At 37.1% G+C, this 22,286-nt stretch overlaps 1 protein-coding gene across 1 annotated transcript; it reads right to left on the bottom strand.

The window, feature by feature from the left end:
- Nucleotides 1–1,388: 1,388 nt before the first annotated feature.
- LOC103105708 (zinc finger protein 570-like) lies at nt 1,389–20,380 on the bottom strand. The gene is made up of 7 exons (XM_056818408.1): nt 19,712–20,380; nt 15,015–15,112; nt 12,429–12,886; nt 8,578–8,666; nt 7,490–7,616; nt 6,864–6,947; nt 1,389–4,180 (listed from the first exon to the last, which is right to left on the bottom strand). The coding sequence occupies exons 1-7, from the start codon at nt 20,378–20,380 to the stop codon at nt 2,706–2,708; spliced, it is 3,000 nt and encodes a 999-aa protein (XP_056674386.1). The 3' UTR covers nt 1,389–2,705.
- Nucleotides 20,381–22,286: the final 1,906 nt, after the last annotated feature.

Genomic DNA, 22,286 nt, shown 5'->3' with positions numbered 1-22,286 from the left:
TGCCAGGAAGAAATGAGGAAAGAGCATTATTTAGATATTAAAAATAATACATTAGGAACAAATCTTCTCAAAATCACATATCCATTATCTTGTTATACAATGTGAGGTACTGGTCTGTGCCTAGTTTCTACCAAACTGCTTATTTTTTGTTAAATATTGAATTCTTAGTTCAAAATTCCTTGGGTTTATCAAAGACTAGATCACCAGGGTCATTTACCACTCTTTTAAGTACTTCATCTATTCCACTGATCCAGCACTCCCTTTTAACCAGTACCAGATTGATGATTATCACTTTGTAATCTATGAAGTCTGGAACTGTTAAGGCTGCCTTCCTTTGATTTCCTTAATATTCTTGATCTTTTGTCACAAGGTCCACCCAAGGAGCTTAGAAAAACAACTCCAGCTTCAACTGTCCCCCAAGGAAAAGCCACTCTGTCACTATCCTAGAATTCTGGAACTTTCTTGCTTCTGCCTTGCAGCATTGCTCCTGTTTTCCTTATAATAGTTCTAAGGCAGAAGAATGGTAAGAGATAGGCAATAGGGGTCCAGTAATTTAACCAGGATTATATAGCTAGGATTATCTATACCTAGCTCTCAATTTATTAACTAGTTGCCTGTTAAGTATTTTTCACTAGATTCTTTATGGTTCTTGTAGAACATCATATCAACTTCTTTTTCTTGCCTTATTGTTATAGCTAACATCTCTAGTATAATATTGAATAGTGATGATAATGGACATCAAATAGGTGTTGCATTCTGTCAAAGGGTTTTTCTGAATCTTTTGATAGAATTGTTTTTTAATTGATTTGATTAATTATGCTGATGATTTTCCCAATATTGAAAAAGTCCTGTATTCTTAGTAGAAATCCCACCTGGTCATAGTGCCTGATCTTTGTGACAGTACTGGTATGTGATATAGATATATTAATATTTAATTTAAAATTCAATTTTTTCCTTTTCTTATTGGTATAGATAACATTTCTTGTACAATAATGAATAATAGTTCAAATGGGAAATGGGGTACTAAAATCCCATTAATATTTTTAAGATTTGTTTGTGTTATGAGAGGGACAATAAAATGGCGAGGTGGAGTCAGGAAGCCAGTTAAAAGGGTATCTTACTCAAACTGGAAAGCTCCCTTCAGTTTGTGTGAAGAATGACTTCAGGTCCAGGTCTATATGGAGAATCACCATTGGCGAGATCTCCATCGGCCCTTATCAGTAATTTCACAATTTTTTGTGTAGAACCAACTAGCTCTTAGCACAGTGCCTGATGTATGATAAATGCTCCATAAATGTTTATTGAATGTCTAACCATCACGAGAAATTACTTAAGTGGAAGCCTTAAATGATTAAAAAATACCCACCAATACCAATTGACATAAATTGACTTAAATATTTTCACAAAATTTTATTCAAAATTTAACCATTTAAAATAAGTTTATTTGTACAATATTTTGTAATTTGCAAAGCACTTTACAAACATTTCAATTGTTTCTAACTAAAACCTTATCCTGTTAATACTGTAGTCCCTTAGGGTCAGGGCAGGAAGGACTGTCAATTCTATTGCACTGGTCTATAGGAGGGATATTATTACTTTTCACTGTCCTCAGTAAGGAGGAAATCGCCTACTCTCTTTGATACCAGTGAAAGTCACTTCTTTTATTGCTTGAGCAGTGCTTTTCTTTCATTTGTGCCTACAGCATCTCAGTTCTTATTCTCAAGGATTCACTTAAAATACTACTTTATACATAAGGCCCCAAGTCTACAACCTAATATCAGAAAAACACAAAAAAAATTGTCAAAATACAGCACCTATTTGTGACACACAGAGGAACAAAAGGACTTTTTTTTTATTAGCACAATAATAAAAACCAAAAAAAGTAAGTGTAACAGAGAAACAAGCTTTCCCACTGGGGGAAAAAAGGTAAAATAAAATTTTTCTCTTTTTCTTACATAGTTTTAGAAGTGCTTGAAATGACAGTAAGAAAAAGATGTTAAAAGGATAAATCTTGTTAATAAAAAGGTTGAAAACACCCTTCTGTATATAGAAAAATTCAAATTCTCAACAAAAATTGAGATTAGCTCAGTAAGGAATTGAGATGCAATTTAAACCTGACAAAAACAACTATATTATACTTGTAATAAAAATAATTAACTAGCTTTTAAAAGGAAAAGAAATTTACATTAATGGCAAAACTCCCCAAATATTTGGGTAGTAGCCCACTAAGAAATTTTTTAAAATTATAAAATATTATAACAGAATAAAGAAGGAATACCTCTGTACAAGGATTTGATAAATAAATACAGTAAAAGGCCCAATATTTAGTAGTTAAATAATTTAGATTTACTACTAGATTTGTTATCTCATGGTTCTTTTATTACACAAAAGGACAATTTATGTTAAAAAAAAATAAACTGGCAAAAATACGAGATTCTTTTATGGAAAAAAGGCTGATTGGTGAAGGGGAGACTTGCTCTGTAAGACCATAAAACATAATAAGGCCTACTGACTTAGTATAAAGGAGTCACAATCTTTATTAGTAATTAGGACCCACACAAGATGAAAATACAGATGATTAATGAAGTAACTTTTAAAAAGATATACTTTATAAGAAAACATAGTAAACATTTGTACGTCATTTCAGTAGCAATTCTCAGGTATTTATAAAGGATAAGCTCTTGTTGAAAGTTTTACCACATATTTCATTTACATAACTTCTCAATATGGAGTCTTTTATGTTTACAAAGTGATGATCTGCAACTGAATGTTTTCCTACATGTACTACACTCATAGGGTTTCTCTCCAGTATGAATTCTCTGATGCTGATTAAGAGAAGAGCTGTGCCGAAACGTTTTCCCACATTCATTGCATTCATGTGGTTTTTCTCCAGAATGGATTATTTGATGTCGAGTAAGTGATGAGTTTTCGCTGAAGGCTTTTCCACACTGATTACATTCATAGGGTTTTTCTCCAGTATGGATTCTTTGATGCTGAATAACATGGGTGCTCTGGCTGAAGGCTTTTCCACATTCACTACATTTATAACGTTTCTCTCCAGTATGAATTCTCTGATGTTTAGTAAAGGATGAGCTGTTACTGAAGGCTTTTCCACATTCATTGCATTCAAAGGGTTTCTCTCCAGTGTGGATCCTCTGATGTTGACTAAGGGATGAGCTGTGACTAAATGCTTTCCCACATGTTTTACACTCGTAGGGTTTCTCTCCAGTATGTGTTCTCTGATGCTGAGTAAGGGTTGAGCTGTGACTGAATGCCTTTCCACATTCAAGGCATTCATATGTTTTTTCTCCAGTATGGATGATCTGATGTCGAATAAGAGATGAGCTGTCCCTGAAGGCTTTGCCACATTCATTACAATCATAAGGTTTTTCTCCAGTGTGGTTTCTCTGATGCTGGACAAGGTGGGATCTCTGGCTAAAGGCTTTTCCACAATCATTACATTCATAGGGTCTCTCTCCAGTGTGGATTCTCTGATGCTGAACAAGGTGGGTTCTCTGACTGAAGGCTTTACTGCATTCATTACACTTATAGTGTCTCTCCCCAGTATGAATACTTTGATGTTGAGTAAGGAATGTGCTACGGCTAAAGGCTTTGCCACATTCATTACATTTATAACGTTTTTCTTCAGTATGAATTCCCTGATGTTGAGTAATGCTTATACTTTCATTACAGGGCTTCACACATTCATTATATTTGTACACTCTTTCCTCATTATGTAAGTCATATTGCATAAAATTTGAGAAATGACCAAAATCTTCCTCATATTGATTATTCTTGCAAAGTTTCTTCCCTGAAGGGATTATATTACATCTAAGCATATCTGGATACTCATTGCATACTATATCATGTGTATAATATTTATGGAGTCTCTTTTCCATAAAATCTGTTCTTGGTGGAAAAAGGATTGGCTCCAAGTTATAACTTTTCTTAAATTTATTACATCCCTGGTCATCACCATAATTTTTTTTGTTGGCTACCATTACTTCCTCAGAGTGTCTCTCCCAAATATATTGTTGCTTCTCTGCCTTGACATTGCATTTCCAATCTTGTCCTTGAGAATTTTTTGAACCAACCATTTTAAGTCTTTCCAAAAATGATTCTTCAATAGAAATGGATGGATTACAAACTGACTTTTTGCTTTCAGTCCCAATGTCCCAAGCTGAAAGAAATAAAAATTGTAAAAATCTTGTGTCTCTTTATAAAAGCCAAGAAAAAGTATTGTAATATGGCAAATTTTATATTTTAACTTAAAAAAAAGGAAAATTGTCTTCAAAATACAAAAGGGAAAGAAAAAACAAAAACAAATAAGAATTACTATTCCTTGCATTAGCAGAATTCTTAAGTTTATACAGGACTTTCATATTCAGTATTTCATTTTAATCTCACAACAAATCTGTGAAATAGAGCTTTTACTAATGAGCAAAATAAGATCCAACATGCAATTAAGGACCTGTTCATGGACATGTAGTTAAGACATGTCAGAATCACAAATAGACTGGGTTTTAGATCCCTGAAAACATTCTTTCTACTAAATTGCCATGTCTTCTCATTTTTCTACTTATTAATTTTAACTTTTATGGTAGAAAGTTGTGGGACTAGGAATAAAAGAAAGAAGGACTTGAGATGAATAAGGAAAATATGCAGTAGAAATCTGGATTCATGAAGAACAGATATTAAATCTAGAAAGAAGAAATTTAGGAGAATTTGAAGAACACTTTGACCTGAGAGAAAAGAACACAATATGAAAGAGGGAAAAGAAAACCAGAGAACATAACAAATTTAAATCTTAGCTACACAAAATTTAAATGGTTTGAATGCTCCTGATAAAAAGAATATTTAATGAATGGATTTAAAAATCACTATTCTACCTTAATAAAATCCACTTAATGCATTCGAACACATGCAATTTTAACATTAAGTGGTAAGTTCAAAATATTTCACAAAAATTTAAGTTTTCTAAAAAAGTAAGAATAGCAGTGATGCTAATAAATGAAAAAGAATTCAAACCTCAAGATGGACAAATCATGACATTGTTACATAATGCTAAAAGGAAACTTTAAATAACCAATATATAGCAATTTTTAAGTTATGAGTAACAAATAATTTCAGTAGGCAATTTCATAAAAGGAAGTTTAATGACACTATAAGCATAAGTAGCCAAATATTTAATGGGAGGAAACTTCAATTTGCCATTATCATAATATCACCAAAAATAAAATTAACAAGAAATCAGATCTCTGAATTGCTTATTAAAAATATTAGAAATAATAGCTTATTAGAGAAAACTAATGGAAACAATTAGGCAATGTGCAAGGAACTCTCATAAAAATCATTTATTTGGCTTCTGTTATAGGGGCTACAAAACTGTGATTGCTATGATATGGTCTGTAGTGTATGGCTTATGGTTTCTATATCAACTAGCTAGTACCTTGTATTGTTTCTTGCTGTCTTTTACTTGTAAAATAAGTTACAATCTCATCATCTTTTCCCAATAAGTGCACAGATAACTATCTGGACTCAAATGGCTTCACATCACCTGACATCATATTGATCAACAAGTACTGATTAAGTGCCTGCTAGGGTTAGGTGCTATGCTTATTCCCTTTGATGTGTAATCTTGGGGAAGGAAACATTCTAATTGTATAGTCTTAATATCCTCAACCAATTACTGAGCTAAAGGTTCCCAAACACAGAGCTGAGAGAGGAGGAAGCAGCTAATACTTAGGTTCCACACTAATCACCATCCAGAAACCCCTGAAAAGGAGGGAATATCTGTTATGTCAAAGATGGGACCTTCCTTATAGGAAAGGGAGAGGTGGGAAGCCATCTCTGGAGGATGCCACTTAACCTGCTATTTATGGTTATAATGTTATCGAACTTTCTTTTATGAAGTTAACTACTGAAATTGTTAGATGATCCTAATGTAAATATTGATTATTTAAAGTTCCTCTCAGCATCATATAATAACACACTTGTCTGTCTTTCCTGAAGTTTTCTGGTTTGAATTAGGGAGCTTCTCTAATCTTGACAATGTCCACATCACTACATCAATCTGGATGTAAATTCAAAGGCCCAGGACATCCCACTCACATCTCTGCTGGCTATAAAATACATCCTGTAATACATATTTTCAAATTCATGGTTCTTTCTTTTCCTCTTCTCTAGTGGGGACTAGATTACCACATAATCCACTCATTTGGAGTGGCTTTCATTCAAAGGTATTGCATTGAAGAAACTGAGAAGTTTTCTCACTTTTTAAATTCTTTGACTAGAGAAAGGCCTCATTCCAAATGCTGCAGTGTGTTGACCTAATAGAGTCATTAAGAAGTCCTAAGTTAAAAAAAATATTATCTATACTATAACCCCAGACCAGAAGGCAATAAAACGAAAAATAGATGATAATATAGATAAAAAGTATGACTAGATGACTTCCAACACCCTGCCTCATTAAATTTATGACCCCATAAAGCTTTAAGTGAACACAGAAAATTAAAAATAAAAGTACCCAAATAATTAATAATTGGGATAAAGAAGGAATTAGGAAAAAAAGAATCATTTAAAGCATAGTAATAAACAGTAATAAGCACTAATGAAAATCAATAAAATGTCTAAAGCAAAATAAAGGGCAAGGAACTAGATTCAGAGTAAAAGTAAAAGAATTATCTTGGCTTGGAGAATGTATGAGGACTGGTGTATTAATGTTATATTTCACCCTCATCCCCCATACCTGAGGGACCTTGAGGAAATCATCTGGATCAAAATTTAAATGGATCATATGATTTTTTGCTTTTTATGATTTTCCCTCTGCTTGGTTTCATTCACTTGTTAACCTGAACAAGTACCTTTTGAGACCTCTCTTTCCAGGATTCTTGACTCTTCCTCTTGATCCATTTGGAAAATTAATTCTGGTTTAGAAACTGGAAGTCCTGCTCATGTGAAAAAAAAAAAAACAAAAATAAAAAACTACTGCTTGGTATGAGGACAAAAAGCCACCTCAGCATTCAATTTCTAATTACAAACTCTAAAGAGAAGTCACAAAAGGAAAATCTAACAAAGGGATCTTGAAGTTAGAAAGTTCATTATAATACTCCAAGAAAGTATGGAGGAATGAGTCATAGAGTTCATCTGTCCTTTGGAACCTGGTTACTGCAGGAATTTATTTCAGGATTTATCCAGGGAGAATATTTATCTTAAGGAGATTCCACCCACGGACATGATATGGAAAATGAAGCCTAAAAGACGGCATATTCAGTCTGCCAATTTGCAATGATATAAAACAAAGCTTTTTTTTGGTCTGGGAACAAGGAGGAGAAATTATCTTTCTCTTGGTTGTAAAAGGAATGTTTAGACATCTCTGGTGATATACACCCTGCTACCTTTTAGATAATCACTTCATATCCTGTAAGTAAAAGGAAAATAAAGACAATAAAAGAAGATCCTGAATCAAAAGATAAAAATCTACTCTTACCCAGAAAGACTAGGTTCCTGTAGTTCTCTAGCATGACAGTCAGGTATAGGTCCCTCTGGTCTGAATCCAATCGCTCCCACTCCTCCTCAGTGAAATCCACAGCCACATCCTTGAATGTCACAGATTCCTAAAATGTCAAATCCCTTCTGGTTCACACAAAACCCTCCTCCCACAGTGGTTTGGAGGAGGAGGTCAGCTGGGAGATTAAAGCAGAATATCTAAGCATTTCTGGGTGCTTTCAGGGTTCTGACTTTTAATAGCATTCTATTATGACACCTTATGTCTGTGTTGGCAAAGGTGTGGCATATGTGCCCTGGCATGAGGGAGGGGGATGCTCTGTTCCCCCTCTACACTGCACTGAGGACATTTTTTGCATGCCCTACCCCTCTGTCCAACAGCCCCAATGTGGACACTTCTTCCTTCAGCTCTCTGGAGCAATGCCAGGTACTCACATGCAGCTTGAAAGTGTAATTTGGGCTCGCATGATCTCCAAAAGGCTCCCTAGTGCTGTCCTATGTAAATATTATGGGGAGGATATTGGAGGAAGTCTGTTTACTGGGATCTTGGCTCTTTCAATCAAATTCCATTAGAAGTAAGATTTTTAAAATAATTTAAAAATATTTTACTACCAAGTTTCTGCTGAATTTAAAGTAAAGAATTCGACCATTTCCTAAAGTTTCAGAACTTCTGTCCTTATCCTCAGTGCTTAATTTAGTCTTTCCTTTCTTTGTTTTTGTTTTTTGTTATCAATTAACTTTGTTAAACATGAGTATATAATTACTTGTTAAATATGTATTAGTCTTATTTTCCCAGTGCCACGATTAACATCTTTAATCAAAAGATAGTTCTCTTATGACCCACTGGCATTCTTTATAATACTATCTAGCACATAAGATGACAGAATGATTTAGTGAATAAATATGTTAATAATGGGTTGGAAAAAAAAAGAAATGGGGATTGTTTCTTTTGAAGTTCAACATGATCTGAATGATTCCAATTAATTTTCTGAGTTGCAAGATGATGATTAGAAATTAGTCCAAACCATAAAAACAAAGATGATATTTCAGAAAAAGAAAATACCAACATACCTGAGATCTCAAAGTCAGAAGCTCAGGAGCCATTCTCTCTTTTTCTCTTTCCTCCACTTGAAAAAGGCTAGCATCATGAGTATTCATAGCTAGGGAGTTAAAAGGAAATATGAGGGAAGCCAATTTTATCTTGGAATTCCCAGATATACCAAGCTAAGCAGCCAAACATACTACTTCTTTGACTGCCCCAGCACATGCACATGCACGCACAACCCATGCATGCAAACACACACATGCACACAATCCCTACAAAGGAGAAAGCCAAGGAAAATAAAGTAACCTAATCCTATTTCAGAATCACAAAGAAGGTCATGGATACTGCTGCACAAACATGACTTGCTATAAAAATTCGCAAAAGATTTTGAGGAACAGGGATCTCTACAGATGATCTCAGGTATTGTACATTGAAGTAATAGAATTTCTTTCAAATTTCCAATTTCCAAAATTACAATAATGATTATACTAGTTATGAATATATTTATTGGGCAAATATATTTTAACTCCTTTGACTCTTTTCCAAATCCTTCCAGCAATTGCTCTTCAAATAACTAGGGATAGCCTTTCATCAACCTAATAACTTTGCTTTGGGCATAATACCATTTGTCCAAAGACCTTGCTAAAATGTGGCAATTTTGTAGATATGGCCAGAGAAGAGCAGATTTTAGGACTCTTATCTCTCTAGTTCTTTGCATTGGGTATCTCTTAAGATAGCGTAAGCTTTCTGGTCATCTTGACACATAGCTAACTCATAACTGAGCTTTTGTTCCATGAACCTAATAAGTTTTCAATGAAATCAAATACTGTCTAGCTCTGGGTTCCTTTTCTAAGGATGCAACTTTATATTTATCTCTATTAAATTTAATCTTTTTAGATTAAGCACATAATGCCAATATGCAGACTTCTCAAATTCTGCATTTGTGATTGAACAAATTACTTCTTTTCCCAGCTCATGTCACTTGCAAATTTGATAAATATTCTATCTTGGCTTTAGAAGTCACAGATAAACATGTTAAACAGCATGGCATCAAGGACAATGGATTCTATTGATGAAATCTCAGCAAACTGCCACTAACCCATCAATGGTGACTTTTTTTACATCTTCTCATTTAAGTAATCCCAAAGTCACCTACCTATACCATCAATAAGCCCATATATTATCATATTTTCTAAAGGACTGGATGAAAGACTCCCAAGGGCTTTGTTACACTCTGTCTATAGCATTATCTTCTTCTACCAGTTTAGTAACCCTGTTAAAAAAGATAATCAAGTTAGTCTAAAAAAGACCTAGTCTTTATAAAAAAAAAAAAGCCCACCACTTCCTTTTATAAATGTTCACAAATCATCCTTTAATTAGCCTATTTTAGTGTGTAAAGAATTGAAGTTAAACTTGCCAGCCTCTATAGTTTCTAGCCCACCACCTTCTCTTCTTAGTGACTCATCATATCTGTCTTTTTTCAGTCTTCTGGAACCTCTCCAGTTCTCCATGATTTCTGACCACTGAAAGGAGCTACAGCAATCACACTGGCCAGTTCTTTTGAGTGTGCAAAGATAGAGACATTTAGCTCAGATGAACTGAACTCACTGAGAGTATCTAGGTGTTCTATCATCTCTTCTATTTATCTTCAGATTTAACTTGTTGACCATTTTTGTTCTATTCCTTTCAGTCTGAAGGTCACTCTCCTTGATAGAGAAAATAAGCAAAATAAGGATTAAATAGTTTCATCTTGTCCCATCATCCATTATTGTTACCCCATCTACTTTGAACACTGGTTCTGTCATCTCTTTGATATTGCTTCTTGCCCAAATATTTTCCTAACTTCTTGCAGGTATCTGCACATTCACAGAAAGTATCAGAATATACTGTTCTCAAATACCCTGACGACAGAAGTGACCTTTTGTTCTCATACTCCATAACTTGCACTTTGTTCCATCTTCTTTACACGTCTTTTAACACTCTACATTGGTTAATGGCATCTCTGTAAATCAAAGTGTTTGTAAAAAGTTCCCCCTTTTCTTCTTCATGAAAATAATTTACCTTAGTGATATAAATACTTCATTCTTAAAAGCAATCCATGCTTCTTGGACCAACTTCCCTGAAGAACTTTAGGCCCTCTAAAATCCTATTTACCCTCTCTGAAATCCTTGAAAGAAAATGTTCTAAATTCTATGGTACTATCAGATGCTTAGCCTTCTTCTTGCCCTATTAGAAGTTCTTAAATGGAAATACTCAATTCCTCCTAAAGTTCCCATCATTTTTACTTCATTAAGCATGATTTCTTTCCCTGGCTAAACACCTGAACAAATAAAATGAAGGTTACCCTATAGTTTATTGATCACAAAGAGAAGAGTGTAAAGATTAAAATTTAGGGGAAATGGGGAGACTGAGGCAGGTAGAAATTAGTTTCTCTCTGCAAGGAGTATTATATTTTTTAGAGGTTTATTAAAGGTTAAAGATTAAAGAATATACAAGTAAGAAACATATGCTAGACAAAATAACCTCACATCACGCAAGAGACCCCTGCTCCAAAACGGAAGTCCAAAAAGAACCAAGAGAGAGAGAGCCCGACTCAAAAGCCTTTGAATCAGCTTAAATACCTTCTCGATCTCGGCCCAGGTGAGATTACAAGGCATTCTGGGGAAGTAGAGCAAAGGCTTGTGGGGATTGTAGTCCTGTATTCGAGTCTATTTTTTACAAGAGGTAGAAGTTTTATCACAGGAGATTTAAGTCTGATTTAAAGAAAAACTTCCTAACAATTAGAGGCCTGTCCAAAGTAGAATGGTCACACTCATTGGAGGTTTTCAAGTAAAAGATTTTTCATAGTATTGGGAAAAAATAAACATTTAAATGCCTACAATGAGCCAGGCATTGTGTTAAGTGCTTTACAAGTATATCCTTTGATCCTCAGCAACCCTGGAAATAGGTGCTATTATTAGTCTCATTTAATAATTGAGGAAACTGAGGCAGACAGTTAAGTGACTTGCCCACACAGTCATACAGCAACTAAGTGTCTGAGCCCAGATTCCTGTTCAGCTAACATGTTAATGACCTCTGAGGTCCTTTTGAACTCTGGAAGTACAGAAGTCTTCCCTTACATGATTGATATGTCAGGAAAACATTTCATAATTTTCTCAGAGATAGCAATATTCACAGGTAAATGATCTTAATTTCACCATTATAGAGGCAACATAGGTTAGTAAAAAGATGGTAGGAGTCAGAAGAGCAGATTTCAAATCCTAATTTGACTGAAAATAAACTATAGAAAAGATCAGAGATTAAGAGTTAAAAGTGACGCCAGAGGCTAGTATCTAGTCCAATCCTCTGACTGTGGATAGGAAACTGAGACCCAAAAGTAAAGTTACAATTCTTTTTAATGAGTTGAAGCCAGAACTGAGGCCAAAATTTCTGATCATAACCCAGTACTTTTCCCATCACACCAATCTCTTACCTTAAATATATGCAAGGCATTATTTCCAAAACTAAATTTCAGTAACTTCTTTATGGAGGGATGACATGAATCCACTAAGATAATTTGATAACTTGGCTATCTCTTCCATTTCTCCTATTTTATTAAACCACAATATGCCCTTCAAAAAGAAAGCAAAAATAAAAAAACCCACTAATCAAAAAAAAAGCAGTGTCAATTGAAAATGGTCTTACCTATGTGGCAAAATACTACATGCTCCTACTCATAGTGGACCCTGAAGGAGACAATGAGATTGATCCATTGGTTCCATACTGGAGCTCCACAAATCCCAGGAAACTTTTCCCCTCTTTATTCTATGGATTCCCTATTTTAGCTCCCTATTTCACCCTCTTACTTTCCAGCCTGTTATCTTTCTGTAATTCTCACCTCTCTCCTCAAGTGTTTGGGTCAAGTCTTCCACCAGGTTCACCACTTCTTTGCTATTTGTAGGATGCTGTGCCTTCACCCAAATCCTGATATCTTCAGGAAGGATGGTCAGAAATTGTTCTAGCACCAGCAACTCCAGGATCTGCTCCTTTGTGTGAATCTCTGGCCTTAGCCACTGAGAGCAGAGCTCCCGGAGTTGGATGAGGGCTTCTTGTGGTCCAGCTACTTCTGGGTACTGATACCACCTAAAATTCTGTCGAGCAGCTTCAAGGTCTGATTTATCTCTTTCTAAGATTGGATCTTGCCTGCAAGGTACATTGATTCTCAGGACCCAGTCTTGTTCATGCGGAGTCAAGAGTTGGGGGCTCAAGAGAGTGGCCATCACCTTATTTAGGGGTTTGTATAGAAGACTCTCCCCATGAATTTCAAATCTGCATTTCCAGTAGGGAGCCAATCCCCTTCAATTTGGGTGAAGCACTTTCAAGTTCTTGTAAGGGACTCTGTAGGCAGAGATTGATCATAGTGAGCAATAAGAAGACAGAAGCCTTAATGACTCAGCCTGAATCTAGAAAGAGAGGATGGTAGAAAAATTGAGGAGAGACAAGATAGGCAATGAGCAACAATATGGCCCTATTCTTAGACAAGCATAAATAAAACTGTAGTTGCCTCAAATGCATACCCTTAAGAATCTGATTTCTTTGCAACTAGGTTGCTTTTGAGAACTCAGCTCAGGGCTTACCACATAGAAGACATTTAGTATTTATTAACTTCATTTGGTATCCTGGAGCCAGCTCAAGCCAACTGTTAAAAATTTCAGTGTAAGCATTTATGCCTCTGGAATCAACAAATACCAAAAATCAGGGACTAATTTATCGTTTTCTTTACTGTCCAGACTCAGGAAAGAAATGGAGAAAATATTAAACTGGAAAAGTTTTTCAGAGAGCATACCCCTTTCATGATACCAATGCACAAATACATAGAGGTAGAAAGAAACACAAGAACTTTCTCGGGTCACACAACAATCACACTTATAATAGACCTTCAGCAGGCCAAGCTCTGGGCATACAAAGAAAGCCTTTTTCATAAAATTAGCTTGTTTTATTACTGCAGTGATTTTTTTCTCAATTTATTAATCTTTCCTTTGCTTTTCTGGGTTTCTAATTTAGTATTTAATTGGGGATTTTAAATTTGCCGTTTTTCTTAGTTGCCTAGACAATTCATTGATTTGCTCTTTTTAAATTATTTTTATATTTATTATTATTATTATTGCTCTATTTTATTAACGTAAGCAATCAGCGATATAAAATGTCCCCCAAATACTGCTTTGGCTGCATCACAAAAATATTGGTATGCTGTCTTCCTCATTTTCATTCTCTTTAACAAAATTGTTGATTGCTTCTATGTTTTGTTCTTGACCCACTAGTTCTTTAAGATAAGATTTATTTAAATCCAATTAATTTTTAGTCTTTTTGGGGGGTAGCCCTTGGGAGTGTACTCTTTATAGCATGATGGTCTGAAAAGGGTGCATGTAATATTTCTGCTTTTCAGCATTTGGTAGTGAGGCTTTTATGACCTATTCCATGACCAATTTTTTTGTGTAGATGCCATGTATGGCTAAGAAAAGGATAATCCCTTTCCATTAAAAAAAAAAAGACAAACAGTCCGTGGTCTAGGTCCAGATTTCCGAGCCCAGTTCAATTTCCATCCTACTGGAAGGCTCCCAATAAAGAAGCTCCCCAAGGCTACAATGCCACCAGCCTGTCCCCCACTCCCAACATTCTCACCCTCGTAAGCGGGAGGAGTGCCTATAGTCCAGATCCATGGGAAAACGTTAGTGGGGAAGGTGTGGAGGCTGAGCCTGCTGGGACACTCTAAGGGGATGTGGAATCCTTCGCCCCTCACCGCAGGCTGCCGCACCCCGTTCTTGCCCGACCCCCAAGTTCATGGCTAATGGTGGGTGAGCTCTCTGGATAAAGCCTCCAAGGCCAGCTCCTTGAGGCAGGTCCATTCCAGCCTCAGGAAGGACCCCAGCTGGTTGGAGTGATAGAGCCCAAGAAGAGAAGGGGTCGGACGCCCCAACCTGTACTTACGTAGTGGCGGGGGACGTACCCTAAGCCTGTTTGCAGTCTGCCTAAAGCTCGGCTCTGGAAGGAAGTGTCCTTGAGACCCATGAAACTGTGTGCGCATCCTCCTCGTGTCAGCTCCTTAGCTGTTGGAGGAGGTGGGGATAGGGGTGGAGATAGACATGGGAGCCTTCGAACTACAACTCCCAGAATTCCCCCTCCCAATTTTCCTAGGTTTTCTTTTGTTAATGTCTCAGACTGCAGAACAATGGCTTCCTTCCGCCCGCCATCGTTACCCAAGAAGGGGGCGGGTTTCTGGACTCCGTGTGTGCTAGCTTTAGGCTCTAAACTAGGCTATTTCGTATTTCTCAGTGGAGTGGAGCGAGGAAGGCCAGGAGAGGGTTACTTATTGACATGGTCCAAAGTCTCCTACATTCAGTGGATATTTTTTGACCCTTCTTCCTCTCCGTTCTCCCACTCTCATTAAAAACGATCAGCCAACTTCCTAGGACTTCTGCCTCACTTGGCCTGGTACCGGAAACGGAAAGGTCGGAGTCCTTGATCAGAAAGTTTCCTTTCTGAACCCACTACCATTGTGACCTTCCGGCCAGTAGTTTTCTCCTAACGGGAGGGTGGAGTTATAGTCCACCAGGTGGCGCGGTGAACTGAGCTTCGCCTGGATACCGCCATAATTTACGTTTGACCTCAGACCCTAGGTGGTAATGGGTCACTGATCAAGTCATTTCAATTCTTTCTGCCTCAGTTTCCTCATCTGGAATATGGGAATAATAATAGCGCCTACCTCCCCGAATTGTGACCATCGAATAAGATAATATTTGGAAAGTGCTTGACTAGCCTTAGCTTGGTCCCCAAGTGCTTGCTATCATGATTAGGACAATGGTGAGCATTCTGACCTTTCTGAAAAAAAAAAAAACACTCCAGTGCTGGCAGCAGCCCCTGGATGATTGGGGAGTTGAAGCAACAAAGCCAAACAATAGGGTGGATGGAGTGTTCAGGGAGGACTAGCATCCCTTCCTAATTGTGAGGGCTTGCCAAACCCTTTTCAGAGCTGCTCATCCACCTTTGGAATCTGCCTGTCCCAGACTCTCACCTGGGGCTCCAAGAAGCTGTAATATTTAAGTGGTTACATTCTAATAAAGCCCCCTTGGTATGTGGGCTAAAGCTTGTAACCAGCATCCCTAAACTAAAGCATATGTCTTTCCCAAGCATGTGAAATAGAAACTGCCCTTCTGATAAAATGTTTTACTGAGGCCCAATAGGATGGACTCTTTTCATAAGAGGATAAGGATAAGCCAGGGATAGGGGAATGTTGGAGAATACCAGTTTCTTTCATGTCTTTTCAGAGACCTTTTCTTCAGCAAATTGAAACAGTGTCAGCCTCATCTATATTCTCTCTCACAACTGGAAGCTATAAGTATCTGAAGAAATTGAAGGACCCAAAGCAACTTGAAGAGCTTTCTTCTCTCCCACTTGAAACCATCTCAACCTTACCCTTCACACAGATTCAGGACACTCATTTCCACCAATAAGGAGAAAATCCCATACAAATGGGATTTGGACTAGGGTTACTACAGAAAATGGCATTTTTCAGGAGAAGCATATGGTAAGTAATGTGTGCTCAGGTAGTTTCTGGGGTTCTTGGCTGCCTTTTTCTGACTTCCTATTTCCTTCTCTGACCATAAATGTTTCTGGACTTCTAGCTTACCTCATGGGGAATACCAAATTTTAGCATTTTGGAGTTACTGGCATCCCAGAAGAAGAAAATTAATGTGCATCTTGCATAAAAAGAGAATCCTCTACAGGGAATTTTCCTGCACTTTAGATATTTTGTTACTTTTCTAGCTCACTCAGATTGGAAGGCTGGGATGGGAGGTGAGAGCTAAACTCTTTAAACACAGCTTTTCTTTAGCTAGGAGGAAACTTTCCAGCTCACTCTCCATTTTTCATCTTAAGCTCTGCTTGATTTGAACTTCATTGAACAAAATTACTTTGGGGAGAGGGTACCCTCTGCTGTCCCCACTTCCCTTTCCAGCTTCATCTTCTCTAATATTTTAAGCAACTTGAGGGCAGGAACTGTCTTTCTTTTTTAATTTGCATCCCTAATAGTTAACACCATTCTTGAAACATGGTAGGCACCTTAATCAATGTTTATTGAATTGAACATCTAAAGTCATGCCATGAGATACAATGAGATCTGGTCATTGACATGAAAGGCAACATATTTCAGTGGAAAGAATGTTAGATTTGGAACCAAAGGACCTATATTTGAATCCTGACAGAAATTTGCTATACTATCTGTGATTTGAAGCAAGACATTTAATCTTCCTGGGCCATAATTTTCTCAATTATAAAATGAGGTTAGACTAAATGACCACTAAGATTTCTGCTACCTCTAATTGTATAATCCTATGAAACCTGTATGATATTATTACATAACCTTAACAGCAGAAATGGGAAATGAATGGAGAATATTTGTTTATCAATCTCAGAAAGTGCCTGTCTTACAAGGGAATTCAATGAGTGTAATGGGTTGAATGCTTTAAGTATTTGTTGAATGCTGGTGTGTTCTTTGTATCTTGTATTTTCTGTGGTTGGGGATATAAAGGCTGTCCCACATTTGATTCCCACATTGAATATGTAATGTAAATACAGAAACTGAGTACCCTATTACCAATTTCCAAGGATATGAACCTTGCCTAAGATCTCCTTGCAGTTTTATTCTAGGGTTTAAGACTTTGTTGGTATGCCATGCATGCCAGAGGATGCTGCTCTCCTCCCCTTCTTCATCCTGCCTGAGGACATTTCGCATATCACCTGCCTCTCTGCACAGCAGTCCAATGGGAGCACTTTTGTGAGGGGTTCACATCTGGCATGAGAGTTGCAGTTTCTTAAAGGTTCTCTAAAAGGCTCATTGTCATTGGTTTAGGGCAATAAACCATAGAGAAAAACTGGCCTTTTGGGGTCCTGACCCTTGGATTGTATTTTTCTGCTTAAATGAGTCCTTGAGAGAGCTCTGGGCCATGAATTATACTTAGATACTTATAATCGTTTGGCATAATGATATAACCGCAGAGGGCATTCAGGAGCCCTGGTTTTTAGCTCCAGCTCTGTCATTAACTAACCATGTGAATTTGGAGCATTATATAATTTCCTTGCTCTGTGGTTTTACCTTTGTCATCCTCTTTATCTTCCCCTTGTCCCCACTCCTCCCCACAATCAGAACCATGGACTGCCACCAGTATATTCTTCTGATAGATGAACTTTTACGTTTTTTTTGCCCAGAGCCAGGCCTCTGCATCACTTCCTGGCCATTTCTAAACAGTGCTTCAACTAATGAATCTCTCCTCTGTAAAGATTAAAATTTAGAGGAGACTGAGGTATCTGAGGCAGGTAGAAATTAGTTTCTCTCTGCAAGGAGTATTAGATTTTTTAGAGGTTTATTAAAAGTTAAGGATTAAAGAAAATACAGGATAAGAAACACGTGGTGCCTAGGCCACAGAGGCCTAGACAAGACCTCACCTACATTATGGAAAGAGCCGCATCTGCTCCAAAACGGAAGTCCAAAAAGAGAGAGAGAGCCTTTGCAATCAGGTTAAATCCCTTCGCGATCTCGGCCCAGGTGATATTACAAGGCATTCTGGGGAAGTGGAGCAAAGGCTTGTGGGGATTGAAGTTCTGGATTCCAATCCATTTTTACACATCCCTTTTCTACTTTTCCTTAATATATCTTCTCCATTATAATTCAAGTCCCTTGAAGGCAAGGACTATCTTGCTTATAAATACAAACAAATTTATATCTCCAACTCTTAGCATAGTGCTTAATAAATGATGTTTCATTCATTCATTCATTCAACCTGTTTGAAAGTCACTTTCCTCATCTGTATAATGAGAGATGTAGTTAGTATAGTTAATTTTTAAAGCATCTTCTACTTGTGAAACTCTTTGACTTTCACTTTTGTTTTATAAAAAATCTTGTTTTTAACAATTCTATTTTTTGTCATATCCATAAACTCCCACCTTTTAAAAGTTTTATCTCCATCTTTTCTTATTTTGAAACATTTTGGTTATCTTGTTCTTGTCCAAGTAGTGGCATTGTTGAGGTTTTTAACATTTTAAGGCAGGCAATCCCATCTTTATTGATTCATCATTAATTCATGAAAAACTTCTAGATCCATCAAAAGTAGCAAAGGGCTGCCTCATGAGCAGTGAGTTCCTTAAACAAGAGATCTTCAAACAGAGACTAGATAAACATTTACTGTAAATTTTGTAGACAAGAATTACTGTTTCAGGTAGTAGTCAGACAAGATGACCTTTGGGACTGTATGATTCTAACTTGCTCTTGTGTGTAAAGCATTGTTCTAGACAATATTGTCAACTACCCAATGTCAAGGATGTACCCCAAATTATGATAGTGCAATAGGAACAGAATGGAAGAAAGAAAGAAACCATGTCTCCAATTTCTCCAGAATTTTAGAATCTGCTACTGGGATTCTGGCTCTAATAGATTAATTTTTACCATATCTTACCTGGAACCAGGTCTCCATGCCACTTCCTGACCACCTCTATATCATACTGCTTCCACTCTGACCATTATCCCAATTTCCCCAATGAGGAGCTTTGGGATCCACCCCTGGGACAAAGATGGGTATCGATATGTGAGTTTTTATATCATTTTTGTCCAGAACCAGGTTTCCATGATACTTTTCCTAGTTTCTCTTTATGTGTTGTCTTTTCTCATTAGAATGTAAATTCCAGGGGCACCTAGGTGGCTCAGTGGATTGAGATCCCAGCATGGACTCAGAAAGTAAATCAGATCTGGGCTGAAATACTACCTCAGACATTTAATAACTGTGTGACCCTGGGCAAGTTACTTAACTTGTTTGCTTCAGTTTCTTTATCTGTAAAAATAAAAATAATAATAGTATCTACTTCCCAGAGTTGTTAGGAGGATCAAATGAGATAATAGTTGTAAAATACTTAGCACAAAATACCTGATACATAGTAAGTTTTTTATAATACAAATATTAGCTATTATTATTATTATTATTATTGATTATGAACTTTTCATTACTGTGTGACTCTGAGTAGCCGTGCTAGAGATAGTTTAATTTTATGGTTCTGAAGGCTATAGATGTAGGGGTTCAGGGTAGGGGCCACCACTGAGAACATAACTGAGGCTACTAGATTTCCACCTCTCACTTGAGCCTCAGCCTGACTTAGGGGTAGTAAATAAACAATAATCAGTGTCCCATAAAAAAGCATGACCACAGCTAGATGGGATCCACATGTGGCAAGTGCCTTGTGCAGACCTCCAGTGGCTCGAACTCCAATCACAGCAACACCAATGAAGCCATAAGAGGTGATAATACAAGCAGCAGGCAAGATGATGTCTATACTCCCCTCAATTAGGATTACTTCATAGTTCAGGGAGGTATCAGAACAGGCAAGTTGCAGCAAAGGATAAATATCACAGTGGAAGTGTAGGATATCATGGTGACTACAGAAGGTGAGCCTGGCAGTGAGGACTGTGTTCAGCAGGGAATGAAGGCTTGTACCAACCCAGAGCCCACCCAGGAGCATTAGGCAGCGTGGTAGAGTCACCACAGTAGCATAGTGCAATGGTCGGCAAATAGCCACGTATCGGTCCCATGCCATGGCTGCCAACACGTAGCTGCTCAAATTGCCTGCCATGTGGAAGAAGAAGACTTGGGTCAGGCAGGCTGTGTGGCTGATGGTCTGATCTCTAGTAAACAGAGAATAGAGCAATCTGGGGACTGTGGTGGAGGTGAAGCACAGGTCTCCCAAGGACAGGTTGGCCAGGAATATGTACATGGGAGTTTGGAGCTGTGGGTCTGAACTGACAGCCATAAGAATCAACAGGTTTCCAAGGAGGGATGCCAGGTACACCACCAGGAAAAGTAGGAACAGAAAGTCTTGATGGCTAGAGAAGGCCAAAAGGAAGAACTCAGATACACCAGTCTGATTCCCCACAGTTATGTTATTGTTGAATCTATGTTAGGGAAGGGAGAGAAAAGGTGAGTGATGCTTCTGTAACTCCAAAAATTAAATTAATCTTCAAAAACCATTGACGATATTCAAAACGTTGCTCCTTATCCTCTGGAGGTCATCTCCAAAGAGGAGATCTGAAAGTGTTTTTTGCTTAAAAAATAGCATCACTGAAATAACTATCCAACCTTTCTAAGCAACATATAATAGTAATACCTGATGATCACTGAGTACCTTAAGGCTTACATCACACCTTATAGACATTATCCCTTTGGAGCTTCTCCTGTGAAGCTCCTGTGAGGGGTTGTTACATCTGTGAGTAGTGTAGTAAAAATATTGGAAGGTCACATTGGCAGGGACTGAATTTTTTTTTGTCTCTTCCACAATGTCTAACACAGTGCCAATCTCACCAATTTACCCTTTGCTGGGAATTCTATCCCCCACTTTATCTTCTAGAATGTTATTCCAACCTAAAACCCCAGTTTATATTTGAAGGGACTTTTTTCCTTCTCTTTCTTAGCTTCCTCTAGAACAGTTATCTTTTAAAGAAATTCTGCAGGTAGTAAGACAGTATTCACAGATAAGCCTAATCTCTTGGTGGAATGGACAGCTATTTGGCACACTACATATAACTTTAGAGTACCTGGAGTCAGGAAGATCTGAATTCAAATCCTGCCTCAGAAACTTAGTTATGTGACCCTCGGCAAGTCACTTAACATCTTCTTCCTCAGTTTCCTCAACTGTAAAATGAGGATAATAATAATACCTATCTCTCAGAATTGTTGTGGGGATCAAATGAGAAAATATTTGTGAAGTACATAGCCCAGTGCCTAGCATCTGGTAGGTGCTAATTAAATGTTTCTTCCCTTCTCCTTGAGTTTTTCCTTATTTTTTAAAAGCCCTGGACTTCAAATACTCTGAATTGCTCTTTTTTTTTTCCATTTTAGCTGCTACCAGGCTCTTCTTGGTCTTTCAGTTCCTAGGTTCCCCCAACCTTTCTAATTTAGGTAAAGACAAAACTCTCACCCTAATATCCTTGAGACACACTTGGTTAGAAACAGAGGGCAAATACCAATCACTTGGTAATTAAGGCAGTTTTACTGGAATGAAAACTTGATTTGGAATGAAAAGATTGGATTTGTATCCTGATAAGCTGTGTGATTTCCAGTAAGATGGTCAAGCCATCTGAACCTTTAAAATTAGGAATTTTCATAGGAATAGTTATAGGAATATTAATGCTTGTATCACCTATCTACTGGAGTCGGAGGTAATTTCAAGTAATAAAAAAATAAAATACATATAAAGCATGAGAGAAATAGCATTCATGATTTTCCCTTAAATCTGGTTTTCATAGACAGTGAATATAGATGATAATCAATGTTATTTTTAGTGTAGGTCTTTATATATGCAGAACATATATGTATATTATTTACAGTAGATATGTGTATATGTATACTGTATATCTGATACACAGTAGGTTGTACATAAATGCTTATTCTCCCCATGCTTCCCAAAGATATTGCTCAGTGATATTCATAAGGTGAAGTTCTAGAGATGGTAACAAAATCTAGGAATAAGAATCCTCTTCCTTCTGACATTTTTATGGAGACATAAAAGAAAGTGTATCCAATAATGGAGATGCTAGCTATGGATACAGTGATTTGTAATGGGTTGGAGTCTACTAAAATTCCATCTACTCCAAGAAGCTGGATGGAATGTGAGAAAGAATACAGGGATGATAGGTCAAAGAGGGGAATCAGGAAAAAGT

The sequence above is a fragment of the Monodelphis domestica genome, chromosome 1 (genome assembly GCF_027887165.1).
Source record: "Monodelphis domestica isolate mMonDom1 chromosome 1, mMonDom1.pri, whole genome shotgun sequence".
Taxonomy (NCBI): Eukaryota; Metazoa; Chordata; class Mammalia; order Didelphimorphia; family Didelphidae; genus Monodelphis; species Monodelphis domestica.
This window is presented reverse-complemented; position numbering and strand designations above follow the sequence as displayed.

What these genes read in the sequence shown, in the direction of transcription:
- LOC103105708 (XM_056818408.1), bottom strand. Translation starts at nt 20,380, where the DNA reads ATGGCTGTCAGTTCAGACCCACAGCTCCAAACTCCCATGTACATATTC. An exon ending in CCAAACACTTGAGGAGAGAG is followed by an intron (nt 8,667 to 12,428) that starts GTGAGAATTACA and finishes TTAACTCCCTAG; the next exon opens with CTATGAATACTCATGATGCT. An exon ending in GGAAAGAGAGGTCTCAAAAG is followed by an intron (nt 4,181 to 6,863) that starts GTACTTGTTCAG and finishes TATTTCTTTCAG; the next exon opens with CTTGGGACATTGGGACTGAA.